The sequence below is a fragment of the Morone saxatilis genome, unplaced genomic scaffold, assembly GCF_004916995.1.
Source record: "Morone saxatilis isolate NCDOM2014 unplaced genomic scaffold, NCSU_SB_2.0 Contig10, whole genome shotgun sequence".
Taxonomy (NCBI): Eukaryota; Metazoa; Chordata; class Actinopteri; family Moronidae; genus Morone; species Morone saxatilis.
In genome coordinates, this window is record NW_023339652.1 from 16,255,761 (window position 1) to 16,273,789 (window position 18,029).

The 18,029-nt window shown below is 41.2% G+C and overlaps 1 protein-coding gene across 1 annotated transcript; it reads left to right on the top strand.

Annotated features, from left to right (window-relative positions):
• The first annotated feature begins 5,915 nt into the window (after positions 1–5,915).
• On the top strand, positions 5,916–17,675 carry csrp2 (cysteine and glycine-rich protein 2). Its single transcript, XM_035678864.1, has 6 exons — positions 5,916–6,060; positions 8,391–8,513; positions 11,065–11,233; positions 12,700–12,829; positions 14,536–14,629; positions 17,460–17,675. Exons 2-6 carry the CDS (start codon positions 8,402–8,404, stop codon positions 17,534–17,536), a joined length of 582 nt encoding a protein of 193 aa, XP_035534757.1. The 5' UTR covers positions 5,916–6,060; positions 8,391–8,401; the 3' UTR covers positions 17,537–17,675.
• Positions 17,676–18,029: the final 354 nt, after the last annotated feature.

Below are 18,029 nucleotides of genomic sequence, written 5' to 3' on the forward strand. Positions count from 1 at the left end.
CATTCCCACTCTAATCATCGCAATATCTGTCAAAATAATTGCAATATGATGTTTTTACCTTGTCTTACAGCCATAGCCAAGAGACAATTTAATCTCAGAGGTTCTGAGATTTAAGTTACAATAAAAAACCAAAATCATGATGATATGACATTTCTTTATCTGCTCATTTTAAACAATGCCACTCAGGGTTGTTGCTACAAAGGTTTATAAAAAAACTTTCATTATACAATTGGTTTCCTCAAAAAGTGTATGGCCTTGATAAACATACAAGTATGTTATTTTATATTAGAAAAATACCAGTGCTGATTAAATAAATAAATAAATAAATAAATAAAGGTAAAGCAAAAGAAACCTCAAAATGCTCAGGAGGTTCACATACCTTTAAGCAGCACTGTACATGGAAGACTTGTCCTGAATTATAGTGATTAAAAAGGAACAGTTGGAAACTTTGAGAAATACTTTGATTAAACCTGTTTTTCAGGGGGCTTTTTTCCCTTCCAAAACGCAGAGACTGCAATTTAATTTATGAAGATAAAATGTCAGACAGAACAGCTTTATAATGAAGTACTGTAGTTCTAAAGAAATGCCCTGGCCCACAAGTCTTGTTGTTCAAGCGTTTGTAGATAAAAACAGCTCATTCTAAGGTAACAAAAACATAAAGATTCCTAAAAACTAACTAACAAGTCTTTCTCTTTTTTTTACAAAGGCGATAAACATAAACATCTGAAGTTTTTATTCCTTTTATGTCTCTAAAATACTGAGGATCACATCTGAAAAACATGTAATTTTGCGTACCCACTATCCTTTAAGGGCACCATAATCGGTCCCATTATTATTTTATAAGAGCAAGCGCCTTTGTTTTTCCTCTAAATGCTGCACATTTTATTTTGGGTGCAAAATTTTCGTTCATTTAGCCGTGGCTGTGCTTTGGGATTTCCTCACCCAAGACTTTGTGGCCATGTAAGGGAAAGGGGAGAAGAAATTCTTTCTGGGTTACACTGTTGGGCCTGTAAAACCCAGGTGTGTTGCCAAGTTTATAAAATTTTGCCTTTGAACAAAGAGCTCTTACTGAAATGGGCCTGTACTCTATGAGTACAGGCACTTCAGATTTTTGTCCAGATGAGCACCCTTACTTCTTAATGCATGCTGCCACCTGTAAGTCCTAGGTTAACGCACCTCCTGAACACAACTGCGTAAGCAGACCCCCCCTACTCTGCCTCTGATTGGCTATTGTTGTTGTCTTGGTTATTTGGTTGGTTAGGGTTAGTGCATGAGGAGTGAGAGGGTTAGGGTTATGAAACAAAAAGTCATGGGTCAGAGCCAAATCAGGGGCAGTGTAGAGTAGGACTTCATGTGTTCTTCCTAAACAGAAGGCCAAAAGGGTTGTGGTGATGTTGTGTTATGGTTCTTCTGCCTGAATTAGGGTACTTGGCACTATTTTTGGTCAATTCAAGGCAACGAATAATTACTATGCTTGTGAATAGCTTGTGAATACTAACAGCTTCCTATTATTTGATATCCTTGGAATCATCATCCACGCTTTCTGCTTCCACTATTTATGTTTGGATGTTTTGTGTATTCAAGCCTACAGCTCCACAGACAGGTGACTGAATATTGTCCTTAAAGGAATGTAATATTTATGGAGAGAATACATGACAAGGTTCCAAGGTTCAGTAATAAAAATGACACTTAATGCACAAGCACTTCGGAGAGTAAGAAATGTATTGGCATTCAGGACACATTCATCAAGCTATCTGTACTCTAAATGAACAGCAAAGTCGCCATAAATTTAATAACAGTGCATGATTAACTGTCCCCACATTGTTTCACTCTTTAAAATTCGTTTAAATTGTGGCCAAGTCATAGTGTTTTTAGGCCAAAAATCCCCCCAACAAATTTTAATTTAAAAAAAGTGTAAATTGTATTTGGTGAATTCTTAATATCTCCGTAGTCATTGAAAGAAATTGTTATAAATTTCCTTTGATTCTGTTGTACTGCGCCAGGTCCCTTATGCTTTAACATGATATAACGGGCCCCTCTTATGACAAGCTTTTTCTATAATGCGAAAAAATACCTTGAGAGAGGCATTCAGTCCTTTTTCAAAAATATTATCCCGTCTGTAAGGTTCATTTGGTTAGGAAGTGTTCGCCACCTTCCTGTTTCTCCAATAAATGCCGCTTTTTTACGTTTCTTTATTATTGTGGAGTGACACTGACCTTAGCTGAAATTGAGAAGGCAATTAAATGTCTACCTGGGCTTCTACTCAGAGACTTCCATTGAGCTGTTTGCTAGCACCCTTGGAAGGGAATCATGGAAAGATTCATAGGCTGCTCCTGAGATTATTCTCCTTTTCAGAAATAACAGCTCATCACTGTGACTGTGTGCAGTATCCAAGCTTTTAAGGAATTGCTTCTAACGCGTTTGTACAGTGATGTACAACTATATCGCTTCCCCATTTCTTTCGATACGATGCATCATTAGATTCCGTAAGGAAACTTGGTGGTCACCTGTGGAGAAAAGGTTCCCCAGCTGGCCTGTGTTCAATCAGCTGAACATAATTACCAATCAACTACTAGGTGCATGTGGCTGGATGGAGTAAGTGGCCTCAGATAACTTTTGTAATATAAGCATTTTGCCAATATTAATCACAATACTATCTTCACTGTTGGAAAATATACAATGCACAGATTTTATTTCCTAAGTAAGTAAAAAAATGGCAGCACTACATTCTGCTTAGTATGTTGATATAATTTTGTTATAAATTATAACCTAAACTATTATTTTTTACATTATACTTGTCTTCATTCAATGCAGGTGGATTCTTGGCAAATGTCATTAGTGAGCGGCACTAGGAAAGGAGCCGAGGACCCAAAAAATTTTTTTTTCTTTTTTTTTTTTTCTTCACCCAGATGATCCGGCCTCCATGTACTACTGTCAGGAATATATGAAAGTTTCCAGAAAATATAAACAAAAAGTTTCCTACTGCAATGCTTTAACTGCTCTTAGGGGGGGGGGGGGGGACTGCTGAACTTTCTGGCCTCCCATACTCTTGCTGGGCGGTTTTAATCACTCACTGGCAGTCCTCCTGGCCTGGTCCGTTGCACATTCTGTGATGCCAGTTTTGTGATGTAATCTGGTTAAAAAAAAGTTTAAAAACCCCCAAGAACTTGGCATCGGAATTCTGCTCTCTTAAATTCCCTTTAGAAATACAGTCATGAGACTGTACTAATCTCAACAGAAAGCTGTGCTGCAAACTTGCAAACAACAACAGCAAACACAGCAGCAAGCAATTTTCACTTTCAGTTTTTTATTTCTAAAACTGTTCTGTGCTATGGTTTACACTATCACCATAGCACAGAGGGAACATTTTTCCTCCCTTTATACTGAGTAGTGTTTATGCAGAAAATAATTCATGCAGTTGATCAGTTGACAAACAAAATGCTGATTTTTTATTTATACCTTAAACATTTCATTATGATGGTTAATATTCACATGAAGTATAAACTGGCCCTCTGAATGTTAGCATGCTGATGTTAGCATTTAGCCCAAAGCACTGCTGTCCCTAAATACAGGTGTGATTCATTCTTGAAATTTACCCCATCCACTGTGGCTCTAAATACAATGCATTTAATAACATGAAGTCAACAATTCAGCTTTCAAATTCATGCTTTGCTAATGTGAAACTTCACAAAGCATATGTGTTTGTTAATGTTGGTAACGGCCTACATGTAGTGATGAACCATATCTCCAGGCTGCTAACAAGAACCAACAGTGGAGTTAATGTCTGGCTTCTATTATTAATTTCGTGCTGTGACTTCTTTATGGCTCCGGAGCACGTGATGGATCTGCACATAATTTCATCACTAAATAAATCTTGGCTTCATTTTACAGCCAGAAATCCATCATCTCATATATATTTTCCAGCTGTTGTGACCATGGTCTGATCTATATTCACAGGAATTGGCCTTCTCATCATCCATTTTGAATAGAACAATCCTGAAACTAACAGTCGTCTGTCCCAAGAAGCTACGTCAGAGATTATTGCATACAACATGAGGCTGATTTAATAGTCTTCTATCAAGCACTCTATTGTTATGGACCCTTCAAAATAAAGAGCAAAATTGAAAAATAATGAAGCTGAGGTTTGTTGGCGACGGTGCAGGGTGCTGTCTGTTTTCCCTCCGCAATCCTCTCACTGCAGATCATATTCTAACAGTAGGAGACCTAGATCAACGACACGTTGGTCCAACTGAAAACCACATTTATCTGTTTACATTATAGTCTTTAATTATAGGCATAATTCAAGCCTACCCTCCTTAAAGGGGGTTAATTTTATGGTTTAATCTTTTCATTAAATATAATTAAGCATGCCAGTCTGCTCCCAGTGCCGCCACGTAGCTTCACTGTGGTGAGACTTGTAGTGGTGCCATGAGAAAGGTCATGAAACTAAAGGTCACAGGTTTTTATAACCAGAAGGAGTTTATGTGATGCTGTGTGTCTTGTCAAATTGTGCTGAATCCATGTTTGCTCCGTCACTGTGTGGCTCTGTAATTATCAGGATGTGGTCTGTGGTGGCTTTGGACAGCGCTGCACTGGTGAGAGTTGTGTGCAACAGTACAGTCTGTTATAGTACCGTTGTAATATCAAACATAACCCCTCTTTATAGATTTTCTCTCTGCTACAAATATTTCCACTGTTTGCAAGGCAAACATGAAAAAGGCTTCATTTATTACATTGTCTGCCCAGCAGGGGGCAGAATAACTGCACATTTAGACAGACTGATACAGCTGTGTTTTAAGCATTTACAGTATTTCTAATATAAATTACTATACACATATGTACATTGTACACACATACACAAAAGCAACGTATAAACTGTCTCCATCACTTCCTGTAATCCTAAACAGAAGGACAAGTTCCTTTTTCCTGCAGAAGCCCACAAGTTCTTGAGTTTTATACATTAAGCATAAGAAAGTGACCACAACCACTGAAGCCATCAGACAGTGTGTCCTTTAGTGTCCTTGAGTTTGGAGCAGAGTTAGTCTGGCCTGCCAAAACTCTAGTCTATTGTTCTAAATGCAATCCTTTTAAAAAAGGTCATAATGTTTGAAGTCAGAGCCATAGGCCCAATTGAAAACAACGCAGAGTCCTTGATCTTGTCCTTTTTGGTACAGGAGTAAAATATCATATCTTTATCATAAGTCTGTGTTACCACACAGTGACTAATTCCACTCTCCTCACACACTCTTCTTCACATATGGATCCTTATGGGAAAATCATATCCAATGTGGTTGGATCTGTCAAATAGAACTGAGGCTGCCACTGTACATATAGTATGTTTCAATGGCAACATGGATGTATTATACATTTATTTAAAGCCCCCCCTTCACTCAAAAATCAGTGTTTGTTCCTGTTCCTACAGTATGATGTTTGAAGGATGTATGTGCAAATTTTGACACTAGAAGGATGTTTTCACATTCATCTGTTCAGTATGCAACTTCTGCAAATTGTACAAACCACCAGTGCACCTACCCTGAGGCTTTACAGTGAAATAGGAGACATCTTGTGTCCAGAAGGAAAACTTGAACTACATTTCCGTATTCATAGAATCTGTCATTTTTAATGAGGTTGAAGGAGTAGATTACTTTTTTAAGCATTTGAATGTATTTTTGATCTTTTTTTGGAAAGATCTTTAAGGAAAAAACATTTTTCTTTTTTTCCCCCAATTCCAAGTCAGCCAACTTAACAAGACCATATCTTAGTAGTAGTATGTAGTATGAAACTAAATAAAAACAAAAATAAACTCTCAAAGATTCATTGTTCACCATTTAACATCCTGTATAATTTCTGACAGCACCTGAAGGCAGCAGTGTTGTGTTCACGCCCCCTCTGAAAAACCCCTCCTTCCACAGAAACAGTAAGTATGCGGAGTATGTGGCATTACCCAGTCAGTGTAGTAAAGTCTGCTGCCGAGCCGCTGCCGAGCCGTCTGGATACACACTGACCTTCCGCTGGAGCTCAGCCGCTTCACCTCTTCACCTTACCTGCTTTAACGTCAAGGTTACTTTTCTTATTCTACCACACTGTGTTGAAACTATTGCTGTAGATTTCAGGTTGGCTACTTTTAATATTAAATAAGTTAAATGTATTATGTTGGTGTCTGTACTCAAGTCTGTTGAAGAGCAAATGTAAACTAGCTTTAGGGCTGTGCAAGGGAATTTTTTTATTGTCGCAGTTCTTAATTGCTTAAGTAACGTTAATAATTGTAATGGTCGCTTTTTTGGAATTTATAGCAGATAGAAATTAATTTAAGAAGAGCAAAAGTTTGCTAAACAGTTTTTCATTAGTTAATTTGAGTTAAAACAAACCAAACCAAGAAACTAAAGTGTAACGTTATCATCTGAAACACGCTAGCTTACATTAAGTGATGTTTAGCTACAGCGTTATAACAGGTTGACGCTGCGTTGTGTTCAGGTCGAAATGGAACTAATAGCCTTTAACTCACTTTACCCACTGAAATGTCGCACAGAACAACAGAAGTTAACCATTCTTTTCCAGAAATGTAGTCAGATGAAACAGTTAAACTTCAAAAAAATCGTTTCCACTTTCAGCTGATACTCTTGGTCCAGCTGCCATTAAAGGTTCAATACTGTTTCAGGGGTCAAGAGGTCACACTGTCTATTGACTGTAAGTCCTCTGAAAAGTTATGTAACAAGTGCCAGGAAAAGAAATCAATTCAATTAAAAACCAGATATAAGTTGAGTTAATGGTAATGCATGCCAGAGTTCCCGCACTGAAAAGGTTCAGTGAATCACACTTGCTTAAAGTGCTCAACAACAATAAAATGTCATTAGTCTTGGTTCAGTGGAACATTATAGTGTCCAACGATGATCTCAATGCTGTTTCAGATTGTTTTCCCAGCACAAGCACTCAATGAAATTAAAGCACATATTCATCCTGGGCAACCAAAGTCTAAAAGTATCATAAATAATTCATCACACCTTTACCTCAGTGAATCTGCTCCCACTGAACTCTGTGAAACTTTAAAAAGACATTTCAAACAAAGCGCACATCAGCCGACCAGTTGGCCTGTACGCTTCAACGCCGACCTTCTCATCCCACCCAAAGCCCTGAGGGAAATTTAAGGGTAATGTCTGTGGTCTTTTGATCCCCTCTCATGCTCGGGCCTGCTCTACAGTCTCTAATCCAGCTGGGAGGAGGACTCACTGACTGACAAGATTAATAGTTCCTACTGCTTTTCAATTAATTAGGAATAATGGCACTTTATAATTTTAGTCTCCAAAGCAGGATATCACAGCAGGCCTGCTTTGCGGTGCAGCACAAGGAAAAGTCCTAAAATGTTAAATTTGTCCCTCGTGGAACGTCACGGACGCCCTCTTGACACATTTTTAACGGGGAGTGAGTCTGTAATTACAAACAGATGCACATGTGAGAGAGGGAGTGAGTAACAACCGTGTTTACTTCATGCTCACACTTCTTCTTTACTGTTTGCTGTTTGTATCCTGCAGCCACATCCCATCAGACAACAAAAGCCCTGAGGCACGGCGCCCTGACACATTCCTCCGGGTATTAGTGTGCCCTGTAGTTTAGGCCGACCTCTTTTGTATTGTTTGTTTTTGTTTTTTTTCAGAGAGGCAGTTGTGGCCCGGAGCGGTGGTTTTCAATTCAGCCAGCAATTTTTCAAGCAGAAAGCCAGCAATACAGGTTCTTAGAGGCAGATGCGGTTATCACAATATGGATCAAGAACTTTAGTGCTTTAAATATGTTTAGGTACTCACTGACTTTCAGGTTATTAAAAAAGCTATAAAACCCCGAAACAGACTTAGAGTCTGGCTTCATTGCCAAGTAGGTACAAGGTGCGAGGAAAATATAAGTAAAGAGGAAAACAGAGAAATATAAAATCGACATTAACAAGTGAAAAAAGATTATAAAGACAATACAAGAAAAAAAAACAGCAGGTCAGGTGTTAAAATTGATTGGATTCATGAAATTGCATTATTGTGTCTCACTTTTGAATGTGTTTTAGGGAAATGTGTGTATTGATCATGCTGTAACAACTACAAACCAAACAGACATCGAACCAATACCAATGTTGCTTCATATCGTTCATACTACTTTTTTAAAAAGGCCTTAAAAAGTCTTTTTAACCTGTTAAAACCTGCAGAAACCCTGAATCAGGCGCTGTGGTTCTGGTTACACATCCTCCAGGTGGAAACTTGTGAATGAATGAAGAAGGGTGAAGCACTGAAAAAGTCCTTTGTTTCCAAAGTTCTGACGAGAACACATCAGAGCGAGCAGAGGAGGAGCACACAAAGTAACCCTAATCCAGATGCTTCAGCCTCTCTTATCGTCTCTCCATCTCTTCTCAGAACCACGAACCATGCCAAACTGGGGAGGAGGCAACAAGTGCGCAGCATGCCGTGGGACAGTTTACCACGCTGAGGAAGTGCAGTGTGACGGCAAGAGTTTCCACAAGTGCTGCTTTCTCTGCAGTAAGTACAGCTGTAACACCCACACTTCTGGACTAAGATTTACAGGACTATGGCAGTGTTGCACATGGAGTAGAAACTGCATATATTTTATGTCACTGTTAAACCTTTTCCAACATCATTTGACCTTCTTTCCCTCCCCCGTTCAGCCACTGAATTTATGGTTTTTATATACATTATGAAGAGCAGTTTATCAGTCATAGGGAGTAGTGCTCCTGCTGCTGTGTGCAGCTGTGCAGCGGCTTCCTAACGTCTGAGAAAACAACCCTGATGACGTCATCAGGGTTCTCCCGGCGTGAGTAGAGATTACACATTTGTAACACAAAGCCTGTTTTACAAACTGGGCATGGAGTCTGAGGGACATGGGCATTTACCAGGGATTGATGGTCCTACAGAGGTATTTGAGACAAATTATGGGAAATGTAGGATCCTGCGATTCTGGAGCTTTTGTCCCAAGCTAGAAGTCAGGATATCTCAGCCTGTGCTACTTCAATTTGCACTCTTTTTTTTAACCTTTCTACTCTGAGCCCTCGGCTTTATGAATGTTCAACACTAAATCACTGGAGTACCCCTTTAAATTGTGTTCTGTCACAAGTAGATTTGAGAATTGACTACGGAGTTAGTAAGTAAAGTGAAACCTGGCAGACAGGCATTAAGAGACAGAATGTGAGAAACATTGTGAAAAGGATAACGTAAGCTTTTTGAGTGGCAAAAGGTCACTGAGAGTTAACACACGAGCGTTTTCCCATTAACACTTAGACAAACACGTGTTCTTTTGCTTTGAAGAGAAAGTCAGCTCAGACATTTCCACATCTGTAACCTTGCCAAAAGCCAAACGCAATCATGTTAACATCAGTCCTGCCAAGAGCAGCTATGGCATCAACCTGCACACATTGTTTGTATTTATAATATGGTATGTGGCTGTTTCTGCTGTGTAGCTGGTTCAAGCTGCAGAGGCAAGAAAGATCAGCGACAGAAAGACGGCGGACTCGGTTTCACCTCTTCACGGCTCATCAAAAGGAGCCTGCGCTGACATTTCTCTGAGTGGTCATCGGTGGTCGGGTTCACACTGCATTATTGTCATTTTGCTGGACGGGTGGGCGGACTGTCCTGCTCCTGAACCATACTTGAAATGTCAGCAAAGATGTCCCAGCAGAGACCTCGCATGGAGACCAGGATTATACAAACGCTGTCATTTAGCTGCTATCAAGATGAGAAGGAAAGCAATCTGAGCCACAAAAGATGAGTTTATTTTTTCCAGTGGTTTCCATACAAAGGCAGCTTTGTCTGACACTCCTACTGAGGAGATGATGAGCAAGGACGTGGTGTCCTTGGCTCTGTTTTGGCCTTTCTTCCAGTTTCTCAGTTTGACCACTTTTCATTTCTGCATATGAAAGGCACTTATGTAGTGACAGAAGTGTCACACAGTTACAAACAGCCTCATACGACGCTTTGTACACTAACTGTGGCTTTATCTTCTTGATTTGCTTATAGTGTTTGCCAGTGGCAGCTCATGACGAGTAATGATGGTGGAGAGGGACTGGAAATACTCACAGAAAGCGTAACAATCGCAACAAAGACAGTCAGGGAAATATGAGGATTTTGGAGCCATATGATTGGACATGCAGAAATCTTCTAACAAGCTTTCACTTTGAAAATGTTGGCTTGAAGATCAGAGAGACAGAGAGAGTGTGGAGACATTTTTCCAGCCAGTTGTGTGAAATCTCAAACCAGCATCAGACGGTCACCCAGTGCAGGCCAGCGTGTGAACAATCCCTGAAGACACTGCAAGTCTTTTGTTTCAAACAATACTTTCTTTACTCTGTACAAACCAGCCAAAAATGGATTTCTCCAACAGATACTGTACATTGTTTGAATTAAAATATAATAAACTCAGTTGAAGGAGAATTCCTGAAAGGAATTACTGGCAGCTCAGGTGTAAAAACTGAAAGAAGATGAGAAGTGTAAGCAGTGAGAACAGTTGGGACATTGGGCGTTGTAGGACTTTGAAGAGTTGAAGGAGTTTTTTTGATCAAAGGTGAAGATTTGTCAAGGTTTGAAGTGTCAGTTCAGGTGTCAGGTGCTAAGTGGTAAAAGTAGTAGTTGTCAGTAAGTGTAATGTAATGAAAGCATTTGAAAGTGTAAGTCAAAGAGTTTAAAGTTGAACAGCTCTCAGTTTCACCATTTTCATGTTTTATTCTTTAACACTTCATCTGCCTTAAGTAATAACACTTGCAGGAAAAACTCTTGTAAATCCCACAACTTCCACTGCTCGTACACAGTTTACTCCAACTGCTTTCAGTTCAGCCAACACTTCAACTGATTTCTGTCAATAATTCCACTTCAACTGACCCTTCCAGCTTCATGTATCACTCACACTTCAGCTGACATTTTCGACATCAATTCTTGAACTAAAACCCTCTTTTGTGCACACTCCCATATTGACACTTCAGCGTCTCTCAGCCCTTCCATTTGAACTGACACTGATACTGGATTTCTTTGTTAGGCTCACAGTAACACCATTATGTAACTCCTTCTCTCTGTGTGTCCTCAGTGGTCTGCAGGAAGGGCTTAGACAGCACCACACTGGCTATTCACGACCAGGAGATCTACTGCAAGTCCTGCTACGGGAAGAAGTACGGCCCCAAAGGCTACGGCTACGGCCAGGGGGCGGGGACGCTCAACATGGACCGAGGAGAGCGGCTGGGAATCAAACCCGAAGAGTAAGCCGGGCTGCTGCGTGAGCGCTGAATGTTACATAATGCATTTCAAGGCTGCAAGATGACTGTATGTCTATGACTTCTAGACAGTCACATGTTTCAAATAGTATTCCAGGCAATGCTGTTGCTCAGAGTTGTGTTGTGCTTCTGTCTCGCTGTTTGTTACTTGTTGACATCCATTGCAGCTCTGCAATCTGATGGCATGATAAAAAAACAACAACAAATTTAGATGCAGTTTAAGAGTAAAAGCCCTGCAGATCTGCCAGTAAACAACAAAATGACTTTACATTTTTTGGATTTAATACAACACAAATGACATCTTGACATGCCTGGATAAGGGATCGTTTATCCCACTTAATTGCACAAGTGGCTGCCGTGAAGTCGTCGAGGTCAGCGAGTTCAGTGGCGCACTGACGTGTAAGGATGTTTATAGGTTGTGGCTGCTGACTCTGACAGTGCTATTGTTTCCAAACAGCATGCACTCATGCTACCCAAAGATACTTCACATAGAATTCAGTTTGTTTTGCCCTCCACTAGTGAAGCAATAACCAGAGAACATGGACAGGAGTCAGTTGACCTCTTTATCAAGTCCAGCTTGGCTGCAGCAGTTCCCAGCTGGTTTTGGTGGACAGTGTGGATCCAAGAAGAGAAAAGTCAAAGTCCGAAATTCAGAATAATGATCGAAGAGTTCATACATCATCTAATCCATTGCCTGGAATGGGATGGGTCTACTTTCTTGGCACTTATACTGCAAAATGACACTGACTTCCAAGTCCTGAAGAGAGTGTTGGACTGCAGATGTATATCCGTATATACACATTATGTGGAAACACCAAAAACAAACAGGAAAACACAGCCCCACACACACGCCTAGGCAGAATGTTTACTCCTGCAAGCAGACGTCAGGTGACGGCTGTTATGAAAGAGTTTCTTATGTAAGGATCCCGCTTTCCCTCCTCTCTGTCCTCTCTGCTACAAAGGGCTTCATTCAGGGGCCACTGGGGCTGGCAGTCACCCTTCGTTAAGCACCGCTGCAGGGCCCCGGGGTGCCCTGCTCTCTTTCCTACCACTGGCTGCGCACAAAAGGATAGTAGAGGGTGTGCCAGGTTTCTTTCTGGTCCTCTTGTCTTTTAAAAATGATATTGCAATTTTCATTTACAAAGTCTCAACAGATATTCATTAATAAAGAATGAATGTTTAACTGATTCCTAACTCAGGTATGTATTACTGCAGAGGTCAGCGTTTTGGGTCCTACTCGGTAAATGAGTTCACAAGACGAGAGGAGGTTGTGACCTAAAGGGGGAGTGTTACTAATATCGCATGTCCAACAATGAAAAGAGTGTTTGTACAGATTGATCTGTATGTATGCTCACCCTCAGCCTATATATGACGAGATCATGGAGATTTGAGACTTACTAAATGACAAGTGAACAGTTTTTTATGTGCTTTATGTGCTTTTTTCCCCCCAGGACACAGACTCACAGGCCGACCACCAACCCCAATCCATCCAAATTTGCCCAGAAGTTCGGAGGCTCAGAGAAATGCGCCCGGTGTGGAGACTCTGTCTATGCAGCCGAGAAGATCATGGGAGCAGGCAAGGTGAGAGTTTCATCTAAAGCATCTTCTACTAAGGTGATGCCTCTATACTGTCGGACAAATCCAATCCAAAACCTAAAGATATGATATTTACTAGTGGTGGAAGAAGTATTCACCGCTTACTTAAGTAAAGGTAGCAATACCACACTATAGGAATATTGCATTACCAGTTAAAGCTCTGCTGACGAGTAAAAGTATGGAATTTTTAGCAACAACGGCTTGAGCGAGCCAGAGAGAGAGCACCTTTGGTCGAGCTACATAGAGAATAAATAAGAAGAGGGAGTGACATTAGTGAGAACAAAGCAGTGAGTCAGAGAAATCAAATGTTTTCTGATTGTTTCATAAGAAAATACAGACAGAGGGCCACAGAGGGGCTGTAATGGTTGAAATAAACTGATAATAATAATAAAGAATAATATTCTGACAGTATTCAATTAATCTATTCCAATTCATTTCTGCATGACACTATTTTGGATTATTGTTCGTCTCTAGATCTACAGCCAAAGGTTGTGTTTGCACAATAAAGAACACACTCTGGATACAATACACATACACTGTCAGCCTTCAAATTTAGGCAAAGATATTAGCCAAGTCAACTATTTGGCCTTCACTAGCAGAGCCAAGTTTAAAAAATGATGACTCTTGGCTCAGGCGAGGATTCATTTGTTGTCATGACAACATCAACGGAGACTGTACAACTAGGCTGTGCCTGGAAATCTGGTCTTGTACCCCAGACTTAAAGAATGTGCTCCTGCAACTCTGTTCTGATGTCTCTGTCCACACTAATGACTAATGTGTTCCACTGAAGTGAAGCTGCAGTGTGAACATAACGGGGTTATAACGCTCCTTTCAACTTTAAAGAACAATAATTCTACACAGTCCTAGCATGAGCAGCCCCAATAGAAATCCAACCTCTAACTCTAAGCAGCGTTGGTTCCTTGAACTCCACAGGGACCGCAATCTACATCACAAACCACAGGGGTGGCTGGATTGAACGCACGTGGTTTTTACAGTGCTGAACCACACACAGGAGGTTTGGTGTGGTCTCCTAATGACAGAACACAAATCCTGGTTTTCTGGTTGAAGCCGCTCCATAACGTCTGGATGGGGGCTTCTGAGCAGCTGGCGCTGATCGCATGAGGCTGTCCGGTGTGGACTGGCAGTGTGTGGACACACAGATTTACAGCAGATGAAGTCATGAGGGTGTTTAGTTCCGAGGGAGAAGATCGGAGCAATCGCTCTCATGAAAACCTGTCCGCAGAGGAGCAAAGATTTGTGTTCTGAGGAATTCGGTTCCCTCTGCAAACGGGAGTGGGCCGCTTCCTGTCGGCCATCACATGTGGATTCACACATGTGGGCTGACTTATGGCAGGTGATGTCATCGGGCGGAGAGCTGTTAATGTGTTTCCTAATGGGTGGAGGCTGCACTCATTGGCTGAAGCATAACATGTAATTTGCAGCATAATGAAGACATTCAGAAATGCCTCCGGGCTGATGGAAAGCTGAGCGGCTTTGATGGGATTAGATGTAGGAAATGATGACATGTGCTTCAAGAAACATCTGTAATTATCAGCTGTAATTAACTGCAAACGCAAAACTGTTTTTTTTTCTGTGGCCAGGGTTTTAACACTACAAGGCTGACGACCTGAGGTAGATCTAGCATACATGATTCATCGACATATGAAATCAAAATCTCTCTCTCCTCACAGCCGTGGCATAAGAACTGCTTCCGATGTGCAAAATGTGGCAAGAGCCTGGAGTCGACCACTCAGACTGAGAAAGACGGAGAAATCTACTGCAAAGGTGAGACACAACGTCTGAGATCAAACTAAATATGTGCAGTGTTTCGTCACAACTCCTGATGGATTACTGTCATTACCACCATTTCACAGAGAGCCAGGAATAACACAAGGAGAAATAATACTTGTTAGCCAACACATGCATTAACAAAGAAGAACGCTGTCATAGTGACATGAGAAATTGCGATAGTGATACAAATGTTAACACTTAAACATCCATTAGTAAGTGATGTGTTTACTGACATGATGGCCCTAAATGCACCCGAACTGTGCTTCTACAACAGAAAGATCCTGGCATGAAGACATGGTATATATAAACAGAATACCTGATGAACTTATGGCTCTGCAAACACATTAGCCAAGCTGATTATTTGGCCTTCACTAGTTGAGCCAGGTTACAAAAATTCAGACTCTCAGCTCAGATGGGTTGTGGATTGTCGTGACGACACTGATGCTGAGTGTACAGGTAGGTTGTGTGTCCTCCTGCAAGTTTATGCTGCGTTTCACCAGTAGACCTAATGACATCCACATCAGCCCCTTGTACTTTATGTTTGGTGCTGATCAGTGCATGCTAACACATCAGCATCCGAGCATTGTCGGCATGTTAGCAAGCTGAGGTTTAGCTTAAAGCCCGGCTTTATTCTTGAGCGGGCCGGGAACTAGAAGGGACCCCGTTTAGACTGCAGGCCTAAGTGACCCAGATCAGATCAGATACAGATCTGATGTTTTGCAACCTGACCTCAGTGTGAACAGTCATATCAGAATTCACATGACCTTCACTTCACTATAGACTGACATTCATCATGTGGATCGCTTCAGGACGTTCACTCTGGAATCTGATATGGGACGCATTTAAGACATAATGTGCACAGCCAAACAAATAAAATCTGCTGCGAGCGGTAAATCCGAACTGAGCACCGAGGCAGTGTGAATGCAGCCTTAGAGGAGAAGTGGTAACACCCACACTCCCAGACTGGTTGAGACTAAAGAAAACAAACTGTGCAGTATAATCACAGTGACAACTCAACCTGATCAACTAAACACACAACCAGCACACCAGGAAGGAGCCGAGCCTTTGAAACCAGGGATCTTGTTGCCACAGCAACACATGCTAGTGCAAATCTAATGACTGCGAAATAAACACTGAAATGAGTTTACACGCTAGATTTACATCTAGCTTTACAGCGTTATGCAGAGAGCAGCTAAGTGACCACTGGCAGCGGCTGTGATCGTATCAGCAGGAACAGACCTGGAGCACACGTACACACTCTCACTCACTGTGCTCAAAGATCACTCCTATGTCACCTATTTGGTGTGTGGGTTTGGCTGGACCACCAGACTGTAGTGGGCAGGAACATGTGCAGTGCGACCTCCACGGCGATTTCATCAGCTCAATGAGATGGGACGCACACACACACACAGACAGACACACAGCAGATGTATGTTTGCTGAATGTCATAATGAAACCTTGTACTGATAAGGAGGAATGTTGCATCTCAGCTTAAAACCCAAACAGGCCACACTGCTGCTGCAATCAGTCAGCGGGTTTGAGACATCCTGTCTGTGTCTGAGCAACAGCTGGAACATTGTTTCCCTCACCATGGACATTTTGAGGACAGATGTGGACGGCAGACCTGAGGTGTCACAGAAAGAAAGTTTAAGCAATTATCCAAACAGTGTAGTTTGAAACAAGGAGTGGTTCGCAGAGAATTAAAACAAAAGTCAGAGATTCTGCGCCTCAGTGTCTGACCGCAACCTGAGCAGAGAGCATATTTTAAACATCACAGGCTGATGTGAGATAAACAGCTCCGAGTGTTAGAGCTGGGAAACTGCACACACACATTTATATTTTAGCAGATTAGACCTCAGCAACGTGCAAACACCAGCTGGAGCTCACTGCAGCGTACTGCCAGTCACTGGTGATTGGTTCATGGTGCCCCAAACACCAAAATCAAGTTAAATCTCTACAGCAACATCTGTTTCCAAACAGAGCGACACAGAGTGCTAATAATGGAAGATATGTAGCTCAGTGATACTTGATATGGGACAAAGCAAGCTGACCTGAAGGATCTTTATTTGACATAAAAAGTTGGTCTGTCTGTGTGTCTGAGTCTCACGTTAGCTTTGCTGCACCTATTAGTGTGGGAGAAATTACACCTTATTATTCTTATTGGAGCGTGAGATCTGTGATGTAATAAATTACCATCAAAGCTCAACGTTAGCAACCTGAGCAGAGGTCCAATCAGCAGAATAACTGAGAACAGCCAGTTGAGGTTGTGGTATTTTATCTGTGTGTTCAAACTGCGCAGTGTGGAGGTCTGGAAGAAGAAAGGCAGATTTGTTCAATGTGTTTACCTCAATATTGAAAATGAGTTTACTGGAAACCCCACAACATTCGAGTAGATTAAAAACAGATTGTTTTTATGGGAATGTTGGCTGTTCACATATGAAAGATTTCATTAGCCCGATACGTTCGCAGGATTCACTTTTTCTTCTTTCTCTTATTCAGTGTAACATGTATTTGCAGTAACATCTTGCACATGAATATGTTATTTTGAAGCCTATAATGTATTTTGTCCTTTGGTTTTATGTCTCATCATATTTTGGATGTTGGATATATAGCAGTGTGTTGTACTCCCATAAGGTTTGGCGTGACATGGAAATAAAAAGTAACCAACATAATTCACACGCTGGTGAGGTTTCTTCCATCTATGTGAAAGCTTCCTCGCTGTCTTTCAGTATAAAGCCAGTTTGGCTGATATCATCCTGCAGTATTGGAACAACAAAATCTGCAGCTAGTTAACGTTTATCCTCTCCTCTCGTTCCCTCCACAGCGTGTTACGCCAAGAACTTCGGGCCCAAAGGGTTCGGTTACGGCCAAGGAGCCGGCGCTCTGGTTCACGCTCAGTGACGGCTGAACTGGATCGCCCCGACAATCACGATACATTCCCCTCTGTCCTACATGAACATCGACCAGCTCGTTTTTTCTTCCTCAAATGCTTTTATGTTGAAATAGGTTCTCATGATACAAATAAAAACATTAAACCAAAGCACTTGTTCACATTTGACTGTATTTTATTATTAAAGCCATTAAAACTGAACCATGCCCATATGTTTACATCTGAAGCGGAGTTACAGTGATGTCTGAAGGTGGGCAGAGAGGCACTGGAAATGATTATGTGCTTTACCTTTTTTTATTTTATTATCCCATATGGTGAGATGAGAGGGGAGACAGAACAGACTCATTATGCTGCTGGAAGAACTAGTGAGGGCTGAAATGGCTTTTGAATTCATGTCCTGGATGAGTGCTGCCCTAAAAAAACGACAACATTTACCTCCTGTGGCTTAAAAGGCATTATTAGACAACCGTGGTTAGTTACTGATATGAAACCTATAGCCGAGTC